We start from the raw sequence: 13,051 nt of genomic DNA on the forward strand, positions 1-13,051 counted from the left end.
GGGGTATTTCTAACAGAAGATAAAGACAATGAGGATATTCTAGAAATTAGCAGAAAATTTAATTCTTTGGCACACTTTAAAACAGTTCAAAAATAAAACACTTAATGTCACAAGAAGACCAACCTAAAATTTTCCTGCCATAATGAACAGATACTAAGGAAGAACATTAGAAACCCAACTTAATTAAGGATATGCATGGAAATAAAATGCATATATCACTCCACTTCATCAGTGATAATGTTTTTAGTACATATTAGACATACAGAGTCCTTATACTGTGTATTTTCCAGGACAATTCTAAAATCAAACATTTTATGTCCATAAATACATTCATACTTGTCAAACTATATATTCCTAATGTTGGTTGAAATATGATGATAAAGTTATAGTCCTTAGTCAAATATTTTGACTAAGTGCAGCTTTATTCAAATATAACTCCAATGTTGTAATCTGTGATTAATACAAATTCATATTACATACAGCCTTCTACCTGGCTACGTTGGTCCAGGAAAACATTTTTGGCATTGCTCATTAATTTTTTTTTTTTAATTCATGCTTATTTTCTAGTACTAGAAAATGGGGGAGGGGAAACAAGTTTAAAGGCAAAAAAAAAAAAAAAAAAAGGAAAAGATAGTCCCATTTCAGTTAAAAGCAATTGGATTATTTAACATATAGCCTATTCACTAGACCAAGGATCAATCAGCAAACTATGGCCAGCACATCAAATACAGCCCACTGCCTGTTTTTGTAAATAGTTTTACTGAAGGGGTGCCTGGGTGGCTCAGTCATTAAGCGTCTGCCTTTGGCTCAGGTCATGATCCCAGGGACCTGGGATCGAGCCCCGCATTGCGCTCCCTGCTCAGCGGGAAGCCTGCTTCTCCCTCTCCCATTCCCCCTGCTTGTGTTCTCTCTCTCACTGTGTCTCTCTCTGTCAAATAAATAAAATTAAAAAAAAAATAGTTTTACTGGAACAAAGCCCTGCCCATTTGTTTACTTATTGCCTATGGCTGTTTTCACTCTACAGGGGCAGAGTTAAATAGTTGCAACAGAAACTATAGGACCCACAACATCTAAAACTTTACTATCTGGCTCTTTACAGAAAAAATGTGAGGAGGGCCCCTGCTCTAGACCTTTTAAGATATAACAGAAAGTCTTTACATTAGTGCTAAATTAAATAACCTTAGTTTTCCCTAATTTATGATTTGACATACATTGTTAAAGTGCCCTTTATCTGAGTCCTATTAAATTAAGGTTTAGCTTTGTTGCTGTGTTCACTGAGGTTTCCCATGTACAAACCATTGTATGAGGAAGAAGCTGTGAAGGTTAGCTTTAGATTAGCAAAGGCTATTCACTATTCCCATCAGATTTGTTTGTTTCCTATTTTTCTTATATTGCTGTAAAATTACCATTTCGGAGTCACTGTGAGAGGCCTGACCCAGGCTGGGTGCAGGCCCTAGCTCAGAGTGAGAAGCTTGGTCAAGGGAGAGAAGGGGCTCAATAATGTCATCGTAATCATCTTCCTCTGTATCCCCCTCCCCATCAGCAAAAGTACCTCTAGTCAAGAAATCGGAGCGCGTCCGCGCCATTCGAGCTTTCTTTTTATGGGCCGGTCTGGCAACCTGCTTGACCAAATGATAAAACAAATAACACAACAATGTTTTGTTTTGGTTTTTTTGGAGATGATGCCAATGAAAGACAGAGAGCTCATGAATTTCTTGAAACATCCCTCCACCCCACTAGTAGTGTCCTTTCTACTAGAAGTGACAGAGATAACCAAAAGCAATCCATATACATTACTCTGGACAAAGGACAAAAATGAAAGCTAAATCTACACTGTTCTCCACAGCCAAGGAAATCATCTTTCACTATCATAATATGTCACCAAAGCCACTTGCATAAATTGCCTTCCTTTTTTAAGCAACATCTTTTTTTGTAAACATAATCTGGGATTTTAGTCAACATTCCCTACCTGAAGTACACCTCCCTGAGTATAACAGACTTAACTCATAGCTTCTTTCGAATACACACTTGGGAGTAAATGCATAAATGAGGTCCTCTACCTATAAGAATAATAATTTCCAAAATAGGTGCATCTATTTTGCATAAAATATAGATAAAATCCAATACTTACCTCTCCTTGGCCCGGCCCAGTTAACTGCACAGGTTTCCAAGTTGGTTCACCTTGTTTACGGAGTTGAGGATTTCCACTGTTTAAGGCTTCCTTGTTGACACTTAGGATAATAAACAACAGGATTACAATTCAATTCCTAGCAGACATCCCATGGCAGCAGTCTTAAAGTACAGCATGAAATACAGCCTAACAAGCCAAATCAAAGAATTCTAGCAAATTACATAAATACTTCCAGATCTTATTCAATTCCCAAAACAATTTTTTTGTGCTTACCTAATTAATAGTATTATCAAGAACTGACATGTTTGACTGGATTACTAGAGGCCTGTCCCCGATAATCACTGGGTATATTCCACTATGACATATGTTTAAGAATAGTAGCAGCAGAATTAGCTCAAGAAAACAAATGGATTTGATGATAAGGGAAAACACCACATCCCCAAATCCTTAGAATTAGTCTTAGAAGAGACCTTTTATTCTAATCATTATAAAATACCTGATAACTAGCTATCAAGTGATATAGATCCCATTACTTTGCTTAATACTGAGATGGTTACTATTAGCTAGCAGATTTTCTTTCTGAAACCTCTCTGCAGCTTTCATCTACTATCGTAGTTTTAAAACTTTGTTATTCAGAACAAAATCAATACTAGCAGGATAACAAATTGTTATCAAGTTAAAGGAGGTGTGCCATACAGGGGTGTTACCTTGTGAAAACTTAACTTTGCTTGAATAACCACAAAATGTGACTATCTTATCATTAAATTCTGTGTAGAAATGGGTATGTGATGAAAATCTGTATAGAACCCAGGGCTTTCATGGCCCCAATTACCTATATTAATTCAGTACCATGATTCTTAAAATTTTATCAACAACATATTGCTAATCTCTCCTTAGCAGAACTATAAGCTCATTGAGAATCATATATTACCTTCTAGCATAGTGCTGGGTTTAAAGTAGACAATAACTTATAATATAAGTTGGCTTGTAATTGCTCTATCATTCAAAATCTTCCATTTAATTTTTACAAATGAAGACCTAGGGGCTGTAAGAGGTTATCTTGTCCTTTGCCCTATGCATTGAATCCTAAAACAAGCCTAAATAGATGGCAATCTTTGCTAGCTAAAGGCTTCTCAGAGATCTCCCATTTTGACCAATGTATGATTAAGCCTAGCAATCCTAGGCTATGCTATCCTAAAAGATTTCCTTTTATTAAATCTCTTGCCACAGTTGAGCCTATTGGCCTTTGCTTTGTTCTAAAAAGAGGGAAACAATTAACAGGACCTTTGACAGCACTTGACAACCCTAGTCAACTTTTAAACTCACAGCATTTTCTTTAGATTTCTCCATGATTTCTTTTTTTGTTCTCCTTCATTAACCAGATGAAGACCACTATGCACTTATCTATGGCATAGAAAGAATACTAACGTTACTTCCTAATCATGAAACTCAACAGTGATTCCTAATCATGAAACTCAAGTTCTATTCCCAACTATTTCTCAGTATGTGACCTTGAACAAGTCATTTCACCTCTGCAGGCCTCAGTGATCTCATCTATAATATGTGGAAACGGGACAAAATAATTGAGAAACACCAACATTTACGATTCTATAAAATGCAACGAGAAGATTTGAAGTATGAATGTTACTTAAGCTTTCACATAAACAACCTAATATATAATCATCTTGAAGATAAGTAGATCTTAATGAGGTAAAGCAAACTAGATCGAGTAGCCCTAAGATTATTTATCTTGGAAAATGATAAAAGGAGTTTACAAGAATTCACAAGAATGATTAATGTTTTTGAAATCTGTAAGTAAGCCTTCTACAGAACACATTCATGGATCCAACAGCTACACACACACTCCTTACATCACTAAACTTAATCAGAATGACAGGAAATAATATTTTTAACACTCTGATGGGCTTATATATGCTACACAAGGTCTTTGAACTTTGGGGCAATCTCTAGGTTAATGGGCAAGTATAGGACCTCACGCTGTCATTTAGTTCAACTGCATTTCATAATACCATACAAAAATCCCTGATGGAAAAATATCAATGATCTCTTTCTTGTATTTACAAAGGATCTATAAAGTCTGTACATAATTTTAAAGACTGAAAGATTAAAAGCTCAAACTATGATGAGAGAAAAGGTTATTTTCACAGCAAATGTGAAATTTAATTTTTTTATCCCTAAGATATATACCCTCCTTTTACTTAAACATTGACATTCTCCCACAAGAACTGAAAGAATCCACTATATACAAAGACTTAACACAAATTTCTTAAATTTTATAATCTTTGTTTTCATGTTCCATCTAAAAAGTGCTTTTCCATGGTGACCACTAGTTAAGAAAACTTAAAAGTATAAAGAACTTCCACTTATATGAGCCATCTATTTAAGTAGTCAAACTCTTAGAAAGTAGAATGGTAGTTGCCAGGAGCCTGGAGAAAGGGGAAAGGAGAGTAGCTGTTTGATGGGTAATAAGAGTTTCTTTTACAATTACGAAAAAGTTCTAGAGATCCACTGCACAGCAATGTGCATATAGTTAACACCATGGTCATATACAATTAAGAACGGTTAAGATGATAAATTGTATTCTTTTCGTGTTTTTTACCACACAAAGAAAGTATAAAGTACTTAATGAAGACCATAAATAGGCTAATCGCTGGGACAAAGTACATTAACTTTAAAGCCTGACACTAACAAGATTGGACTTGCCACACCTGAGAGATCTAGGGCAACCAGCATTTGCTGAATGCCTACTGGGTTTACAGGCACTGTACTGCCCTTCACAGATGCTTTCTCACTTAATGAGGAGGAACCAAAAAACTCTATCTGTGCTTAGTCAAAGATTTCTATGGTATAATTTTATTCAATTTCAGGTAGCTGCTAGAGTCAACAATTAGGGAATTTTTTTTTTACACAGAGAAAATGGCTAATTTCAGTAGCATCCATACAAATAGTTGAGGTAGATTAAGGCACCTTAATAAAATTCTCCAAAAAGTTTCCCATTTATACATAAAATAAATAAGCATTTCACTTACAGGGAAATACTCATATTGTCCTTTGGCATAAAGAAAATAACCCTAGTAGTTCCATCTCTGGAAGGGTCATCAGATTTGTGGCTATAAGACTGAGCTGGTCTATGGTGTTCTCTTTTTGAAATACGATTATTAGAAACTTTAGAGGCTACATTCAGTTGGGTGCACATTCTGTCTGTCTTGGATAATTCCTTGGTAGTAGCAAATTGGCATGGGCCTCCTTTCCTTTCAAAGAACAAGGTGACAGGTCGGTCCTTCTGGGGTAGGTGAACAGAAGGACTGTCTTTTGGAAGAAGAGCTGCATCTTTTACAGTTACTGATGGAGGCCCTACTACATTCGGTTCTTCCTTATTTGGGGTATTCAGAATGAGGAGAGAGGATGGCCTCTCTACTCTTTGCTCTGATGGATGGAAAGATGGTGCCAGGAAGGACTCCCCAGTTCTTGGCTTTTCAATTGTCTTGAAGGCTTTACGCTCCTTCTCTAAAATATCTGTTTGCTGACGTATCTGTTCCATCATCTCTTTTTCATTCTGTTGCTGCAACTGCTTTTGCCTTTCTTCCTTCTCAATGTTTAGCTTTTCTAACTTCTTCAGCACAGTATTAGAAGAGTCTGTATTCAAAGATGTAACAACTTGATTTTCTCCTGGGAAGTGGTACTTTCTGGCTTCCCTGTTGATATCCAAAGTGAGAGCTGAAAGTGTTTCTTCACTTTCTAATAGCTTGTTTCTCTGGATACTTGTATCTAGTTGGGAACTTGTTTTCAGTGGGTCTTGTTGAGGAATATAAAAAAATGTAGGCAAACTATTTGAAATATAGGGGTCTCTCAGCTGTGGCTTATAGGTAATAGATTCAGAACTGCAAACCAGTTTTTCCTTCATAGTCCCATTCTTCAAATACACTGAGTCAGAGGATGCCCCTTTTTCAATCAATGTATAGTTAGTCTCACTTGAGGCACTGAGGGCATTGTTCTGTGAATCAAATTTTGGACTGCTAGATATTTTAGGTGATTGAAACTGCAAGTCTCCTTCATCTAAAATTATGGACTCCAGTTTGCTCTTCTGGCTTTCCTCACAACTCAGAAGTTCTAAGCTTCCTTGAGAGCTTTCACTGTCAGGTGTACCCTGTAGAGACTGAAGGCCTTCAGGCATCAGTTCTGTAGACCATCTACGTTCCTCTGAAGGAGACACGCCACCAAGAGAACGAACTTTCAACAATTCTAAACTAAATATAGCTTGCTCTAGTTCTCTCATTCTCCGACTTTCTCTTTTGGCCCGACCTACTTTTTTTTGGTGGAGATCCTCCAAGGACTTAGGTCTCTCTCTTACAATCACTTCTTCCTGCAAGTCTACACCACTTTGGCTTCTGGCTCTCTCCTGTCGCTTGTCTGGGGACTCTTTCAAGCGGTCCATTGAAATTTCCTGGCTAATTCGATTACTCTCTATCACAGATTTACATTCCTCTATAGCTTTTACTCTGTTGTCAAAGGAACAATCCTCCCACTCTGAAGGGTCTGAACCCTGAATTTCCAGAGCTCCAGATGGCTCAGTATTTGCCAATCCAAGTTCTAGTTTTGTTTCTTTCAGTCTTTGTTCTTTTAAAACTTTAAATCTATATAAAAACAGGGAAAAATGGGTTAGAGATATCTTCTAGTTACTACTGGAGAGAATACATTTTACTGAGAATTTAAGAAATAAATTGAGAGTTCCACATTTTTCTTCTTAAGCTAACTTGGGTACACATTTCATAATTCCATTTCTATGAGTGAGATGATATTTTATTAAGTGCATAATTTCTAATAGGGCATTCTAGTCAAAACTCTCATTTAAAAAATATATTTAAGATAAACCTTAAAATGAAATTAAAGTTTCTAAAGGTAAAAACAACTGAATATTGCCAATTTTTAAAGACTAAGCCAAATGTAAAAGTTAACTCTTAGCAGTTATAACCATATGGACCATGTAGGTTTTCAATCCAATTTAATGCAATAAACATCTATTTAGCTTCTATTATAGACCACACAATGTGGGTTAAAACTGCTAGGAGTACCACAGCCTAGTGGAGAAGACAAAATTATATATAACCTATTCTAATACAAGTTAGGCAAGTGTTAGCGCAGAGATATAAACAAAATACTTGGAAAGAGAAGGAGTAATTATCATAGCAACAAAGATTACCTTTGTCTTGCTCTGAATCCTCTACATATTGATTGCAAAAGGATGATTTTGTTCCTTTGTTCTTGATATCTCTTACTTTCCCTGTAGCCTTTCCATCTTGCCTGAATGTAGACAGCAGCCATATGTCTCCGCCTATAATGTTCCTTCCATCTCTGCTGGATGATGATGGTTGCAGTCCGGAGCTCCAAATACCGCTGCCTCTCCAAGTGAGCACGCCAGGAAGCCTGGAGAAGAGTGGCCGCACTAGCCATAACTAAAGCATCCTTCTGCACAGCTACATTTCTGACTTGCTTCTGATTTAGGTAATTCCTCCAGAATCGCTGTGGGGAAAACAATAAAAACTGCTGTCTTATCTTATACCATATTTTCACAGAAAAAAAGAGTAAGTTTATTATGTCACAATTAAAGGTTAAGTGCCTAAAGAGTTAAATTCCGCATGATTAAAGTGGGAAAAAAAAGTTTTTCTTTTCCAGATATGCTTGGCTAAAACAACTCTTTTAGAAAATATAACCTCAATGAAGTTACACAGAACTTAAAATAATTTAAAAATTTTTGATGCTTTAACAAATTACATTATCTTTTCATGCCACAGTTTGCCAATATTAATGGGTTTAAGGCCAACATGCACACGTTTCAAAGATTAAGATTCTAAAGATTTTCTTATATAAACAAAAAGGGGCCTATGGAGGAGAACGGTCATCATATATATCAATGAGGGAGAAAATAAAACAGAAAAATACAAAATAAGATTCCTATCATCCAAGATGAGTACAGAGCAATATAACTCTCAAATATTCTCAGGAAACTATCAAATAAAAATAACTATGTCAACAAAAATTAAGGCACATAACTCCTTTGCTCCAACCATACCTTATAAGACAATATAGCTATAAATTCAATTTAATTTAAATTCAACTCCATCAATATTTATCAGTAGTCTATTATTATAATAAGTAATCTGTTGGGTGCTATGAACCCAAATGAACAGGAGTGGCGCCTAGGTGGCTCAGTCGATAAAGCATCCGACTCTTGGTTTCAGCTCAGGTCATGATTTCATGGTCATGAGATCGAGCACTGTGTCAGGCTCCGCATTCAGCAGGGAGTCTGCTTGAGATTCTCTCTCTCCCTCTCCCTTTGCCCCTCCCCCTGTCCATTCTCTCTCTCTCTCAAATAAATAAATAAACTTTTTAAAAAGATGAATAGGACACATTCTCATCTCTGAAGAAGTTTATATTCTTACTCAAATGTTTCACAATAAAATTCTAGTTACTAAAATAAAGGCCACATAAACTAGCAAATCTCATATGAGGAATCCTTTGCTTCCAACCTGGATAATGATGGATGCCTGTCTCAGATGGAGGAAATGCTGCCTACACAGAAGAACCCTGAACCAACGCTGCAACAATATGATTCTGCGGAGCACCTCTTGGTGAAGCAGATCTTGTAGGTGCTGTCGTTCCTGCTCCTTTAGGAACACCTACCAAAAAGGAGAAAGATGAGGAATACAGCTTAAGAAGAAATGAGAAATTTATTTCATGAATCATCCTTTCTGTGGTAAGCTTCTTTAAAGAAGAATACAATGGTAGACATGAAAAGCAGTACTGATAAATATTTCTATCCATTTATCCAAAGAAGTCATTCTCAAATTTAAAAAGAGACATTAAAATATAGAAGGGGAAATGGAAAAATGAACATGAATATAAAATTCTCAGTCTTAGAGATTGTGATGTATTATTCCCTTGGGAAATTTACCACCATCATGAGCCAACGTACTACTGGTAACATGTCATTTTTCCTATTTTCAAGGATGTTAGGGTGGGGGGGAAAAGTGGGAACCACAGATCTTCAAGTTTGATGATAATATGAATAAACCAATAATAAAAGTCTTTTTGAAACCCAGTATGCATCAAAGGTTTCTTGCTATCCAAGGCTATTAACCAGTTTATTTACTCTTCCATTCCATTAATAAATCTTTGGGGATATAGGGGAAAACAAATATAACTTAGACATAGACCCTCTGGAAATAGGATTTGCACTTTACCCTTAAGAGCAGGTAGATAGTGGGCACCTGGGTGGCTCAGTTGGTTAAGCGACTGCCTTCAGCTCAGGTCATGATCCTGGAGTCCCGGGATCGAGTCCCGCATCGGGCTCCCTGCTCAGCGGGGAGTCTGCTTCTCCCTCTGACCCTCCCCCCTCTCATGTGCTCTCTCTCTCATTCTCGCTCTCTCAAATGAATAAATAAATAAATAAAATCTTTAAAAAAAAAGAGCAGGTAGATAGAAACAATTATATATATTTAAGGTGTACAATGGGTTATCTTGATATATGTATCCACTGTGAAGTAATTATCACAAACTAATTAATGTATCCATCACCTCCCATGTCTGTCAAAAATTAAAAACTATTTTAAAAAAATAAGAGATCGATATTAGATATGCAAAAAGGAAAACAGTAAACTATAAGGGCAAAAGACAGAGGCCTCTACCTGAGCAAAACAAGGAGTTGGAAATAATAATAAATGTACATGTACATGGCAGTATACACAGGGGTCAAAGGAACAATTAATCTTCATAAAGAAGATATTAAATGGTGTGCAGTGAGGACATGGAAGTTCTTGAAGAGAAAGATGTTTGAATTTAAAGAGGAGGTTATCATGGGATTATTATTAAGCAGGAAGCCAACATAAAAGAAAGAGGTACTAAGATGATTTTGATACTATGGGTAGAGTGAGTTAAATGGAATGACAGACTGAAATCAGATGAGGGATCTGTTTACTTTAAGAGAAATACAAGTGAGAGCTAAGGAACAGACTAAAATGCAAGCAGTAGGAATAAAGAAAAAGGGAGAGATGAAAATCATTTGTGAGGGGAAAAAGAAACAGAACTTTGCAAAAGGATTAAAGTGAAGGGTAGTCCAAATATATTACAGTTTTTAGCCTAAGAACCTAGAAGAAGGATGACAGAGAAAGAGTAGTTGATAAATTAAGGACAGTAGGGGAATCTGGATAAGGTCACTTCGAGCAAGTTGAGTTGAAAATCATGGTAGAATACCTGGGGAAGAGATTGTTTTTAAGCAGTTAAAACTACAGACAGAACTAGAGCATTGGCAAGAAGCTCTTTGGTTAATACTGACTATATTAAGTAAAAGTCTTGGCCTAATCAATTTCCTTATGATATCTGGTACACTAACTTTTTCATAAATGTTCTCATGATCGTCATTATTATTTAAATATAAAAATGCACTCAAATTTGATAAGGACTGTATATGTTATATTTACCATGGATTTTCCAACTTGATAATTATCTGAATTAAGATTTATTTTCCTGAAGAAATCTTGAATGTTAAATTTGGATGGAATAATATTTCGGGGAAGAAGTACGTGGAAGTGGCTCACAAAATCCTGAAAAATGAAAAGAAAAATGTTGTAAAATCACAAGAAAATTATATGTAAACATGGTCCTAAACTAGCTAATTGTCCTTTTATTGATCCTTTCCTCATCTTTTAGAGACTGAAACCAAGAAATTACTTAATTTAAAAAATTACAAAACAGTTAATTTGTAAAATGGGGGTGGGGGTAGAGAGAAGATAGTGAATTCTACATATTTTGTTATCAAAGGGGAATGGAAGAAGAAAAAAGCAGAAACTAATGATCCCTTTTGAGAAAGCTATATTAACGACCAAGGAAAAAGTTATTTAATAACTGAAATTTTTAGCAGAAAAATATGCAAAGGTGTTACGGTATAACTGAGAATGAAGCTTTCCCTCCCAGAAACAGCAAAGAACTTGCTCAGCTGCTGAAAAGCTTCAACATAATTTCTATACCCATAGCAGCAATAGCTGATGAGAATAACTGTAAGCCTTGCTGGCAGCTTACGATGAAAGAAAATCTGGCTGAGATAACTTTACAGAAAACTAAATGGAATCTTTTGAACTAGACAGTTCTGACTGAACTCTTTCATTTACTGGAGTAATCAGTAGGAAGAACTACTGTGTTATGAGTAAACTTAGTCAGGAACTGTATTCTATCACACCACAGTTTAATAACTGCCATTCAATGGAAGTGAGTACTCTCTACCCCTCTTCAATTCTGTATACAAAAGATGGAATGCAAACGAAGAAATAGGAGAAATAAACAAGTGAGACCCAAATAAAAAATAAGCACGACACAGGAATAACTTACTTAAGTGTATATACATTTAAATATCACTATAAAAGTATAACCTGGAAAGAATATTTGCAGCTGTATCCGGATTGGCGAATTCGAACTGTCTCCAGCATCCCAGTGTACCGAAGCTGTCGAAGTACCAAGGCATCATTGAATCTTAACGGCAGCTAAAACAAAGCAAATGGAAAAAAATTAACCCAGACTAAGAGATCCCCAAATTAATGTTTCTCCTATAAGTATGGTTAGCTTTTGAATGTCTAAAAATTGACTGGAGATTGTCTGGTTAAGACACAGCTGAGGTGACGGGAAAATCTTACCTCCCCAGCTGGTAGCTTCAGAAAAGGTCTAACTGCCTGACCCTAGGGAAAAAGGAGAAACCAAGCTTCCAGGCTGCTCTAGTTGCAGAGGGAGAGGACCTTCAAAGCTAAAAAGAAATGTAGTTGCCCAGAGGAGGAGGCCACATAGTCTAGCTACTAAAGAAATCTATAACCTACTTATATGTAGTCAATAGTGTCTGTATTTTTGTTTTTAATTAAGATTTTCTCTATAATCTCACTCAGAAACCACCTACCCCACTCACTCTACCAGTTGCCTTGGTTAACTGAGAGCTGACAGATTCTTCTTTCAATGACTAGTACAAGTTTAAGAGTAGCTTATTTCCTGTGGCACCTGGGGAGCTCAGTTGGTTAAGCATCTGACTCTTGGTTTTGGCTCAAGTCCATGATCTCAGGGTCATGAGACCAAGCCCCGCCTCCAGCTCTGCCCTCAGCAGGGAGATGGGTTGAGATTCTCTTTCTCCCCCTCTGCCCCTCACCCCCCCCACTCTCTCTCTTGCTCTCAAATAAATATATCTTTAAAAAAAAATAAAAGAGTAGCTTATTTCCCTAAATGCTTTTTGCTGATGATACTGGTAGGACACACTGAAAAACAAAAAATTGCTATAGTTCCTGAGAACTGATCTCCTCACTTCTTAGGCACTGATGAGGAAGAAGCTAATGGGAGGTAGTCATTCATCACCAGTCACAACACCCTGTCACTTGTAGGTATCTCAGTAGGCATGTTTTTAGCTATTCCAAAGATTTATTTGGGGCTTCTGAGATTTCTTCCTATTCTATAAATACTATTTTTAATGACCCCCTAAGGCAATCCCAAACATTTTCCTGCAGAGAGATGGGACATACCAACTATCAAGGAAAAAAAATCAAATGGGCAACTTATGTTAAATAGTAATAGCAGTCAGGGCACCTGGGTGGCTCAGTCAGTTAAGCATCTGCCTTTGGCTCAGGTCATGATCCCAGGGTCCTGGGATTGAGCCCCACATTGGGGTCCCTGCTCAGCGGAGAGCCTGCTTCTCCCTCTCCCTCTGCCCCTCCTGTGTTCTCTCTCTCTCAAATAAATAAAATCTTTAAGAAATAAAAATTAAAAAATAGTAATAATAGCAGTCAATGTTTATTTAGTACTTATTCTATGCCCTGAAATACACTTCACTAATTAAACTCTCTGTATAACAAGGTCTCAATGAATAGGACTCAA

At 36.6% G+C, this 13,051-nt stretch overlaps 1 protein-coding gene across 11 annotated transcripts in view; it reads right to left on the reverse strand.

Annotated features, from left to right (window-relative positions):
* The window catches only part of MYO9A (myosin IXA), a 271,185-nt gene that overhangs the window by 96,332 nt on the left and 161,802 nt on the right, over positions 1-13,051 (reverse strand). For 6 of the 11 annotated variants that reach the window (XM_081831336.1, XM_081831342.1, XM_081831337.1 and 3 more), the window contains 7 exons: positions 11,575-11,685; positions 10,630-10,752; positions 8,680-8,829; positions 7,353-7,672; positions 5,182-6,786; positions 2,132-2,231; positions 1,407-1,622 (listed from right to left, as the gene is read on the reverse strand). In XM_081831336.1, the coding sequence (XP_081687462.1) occupies positions 1,407-1,622; positions 2,132-2,231; positions 5,182-6,786; positions 7,353-7,672; positions 8,680-8,829; positions 10,630-10,752; positions 11,575-11,685 (2,625 nt within the window). The remainder of the gene's footprint in view (positions 1-1,406; positions 1,623-2,131; positions 2,232-5,181; positions 6,787-7,352; positions 7,673-8,679; positions 8,830-10,629; positions 10,753-11,574; positions 11,686-13,051) is intronic. The other 5 variants (XM_081831344.1, XM_081831346.1, XM_081831345.1 and 2 more) reach the window with 2 other exon arrangements.

The sequence above is a fragment of the Leptonychotes weddellii genome, chromosome 9 (assembly GCF_054177405.1).
Source record: "Leptonychotes weddellii isolate Sample4059 chromosome 9, ASM5417740v2, whole genome shotgun sequence".
In the NCBI taxonomy this organism is placed as follows: domain Eukaryota; kingdom Metazoa; phylum Chordata; class Mammalia; order Carnivora; family Phocidae; genus Leptonychotes; species Leptonychotes weddellii.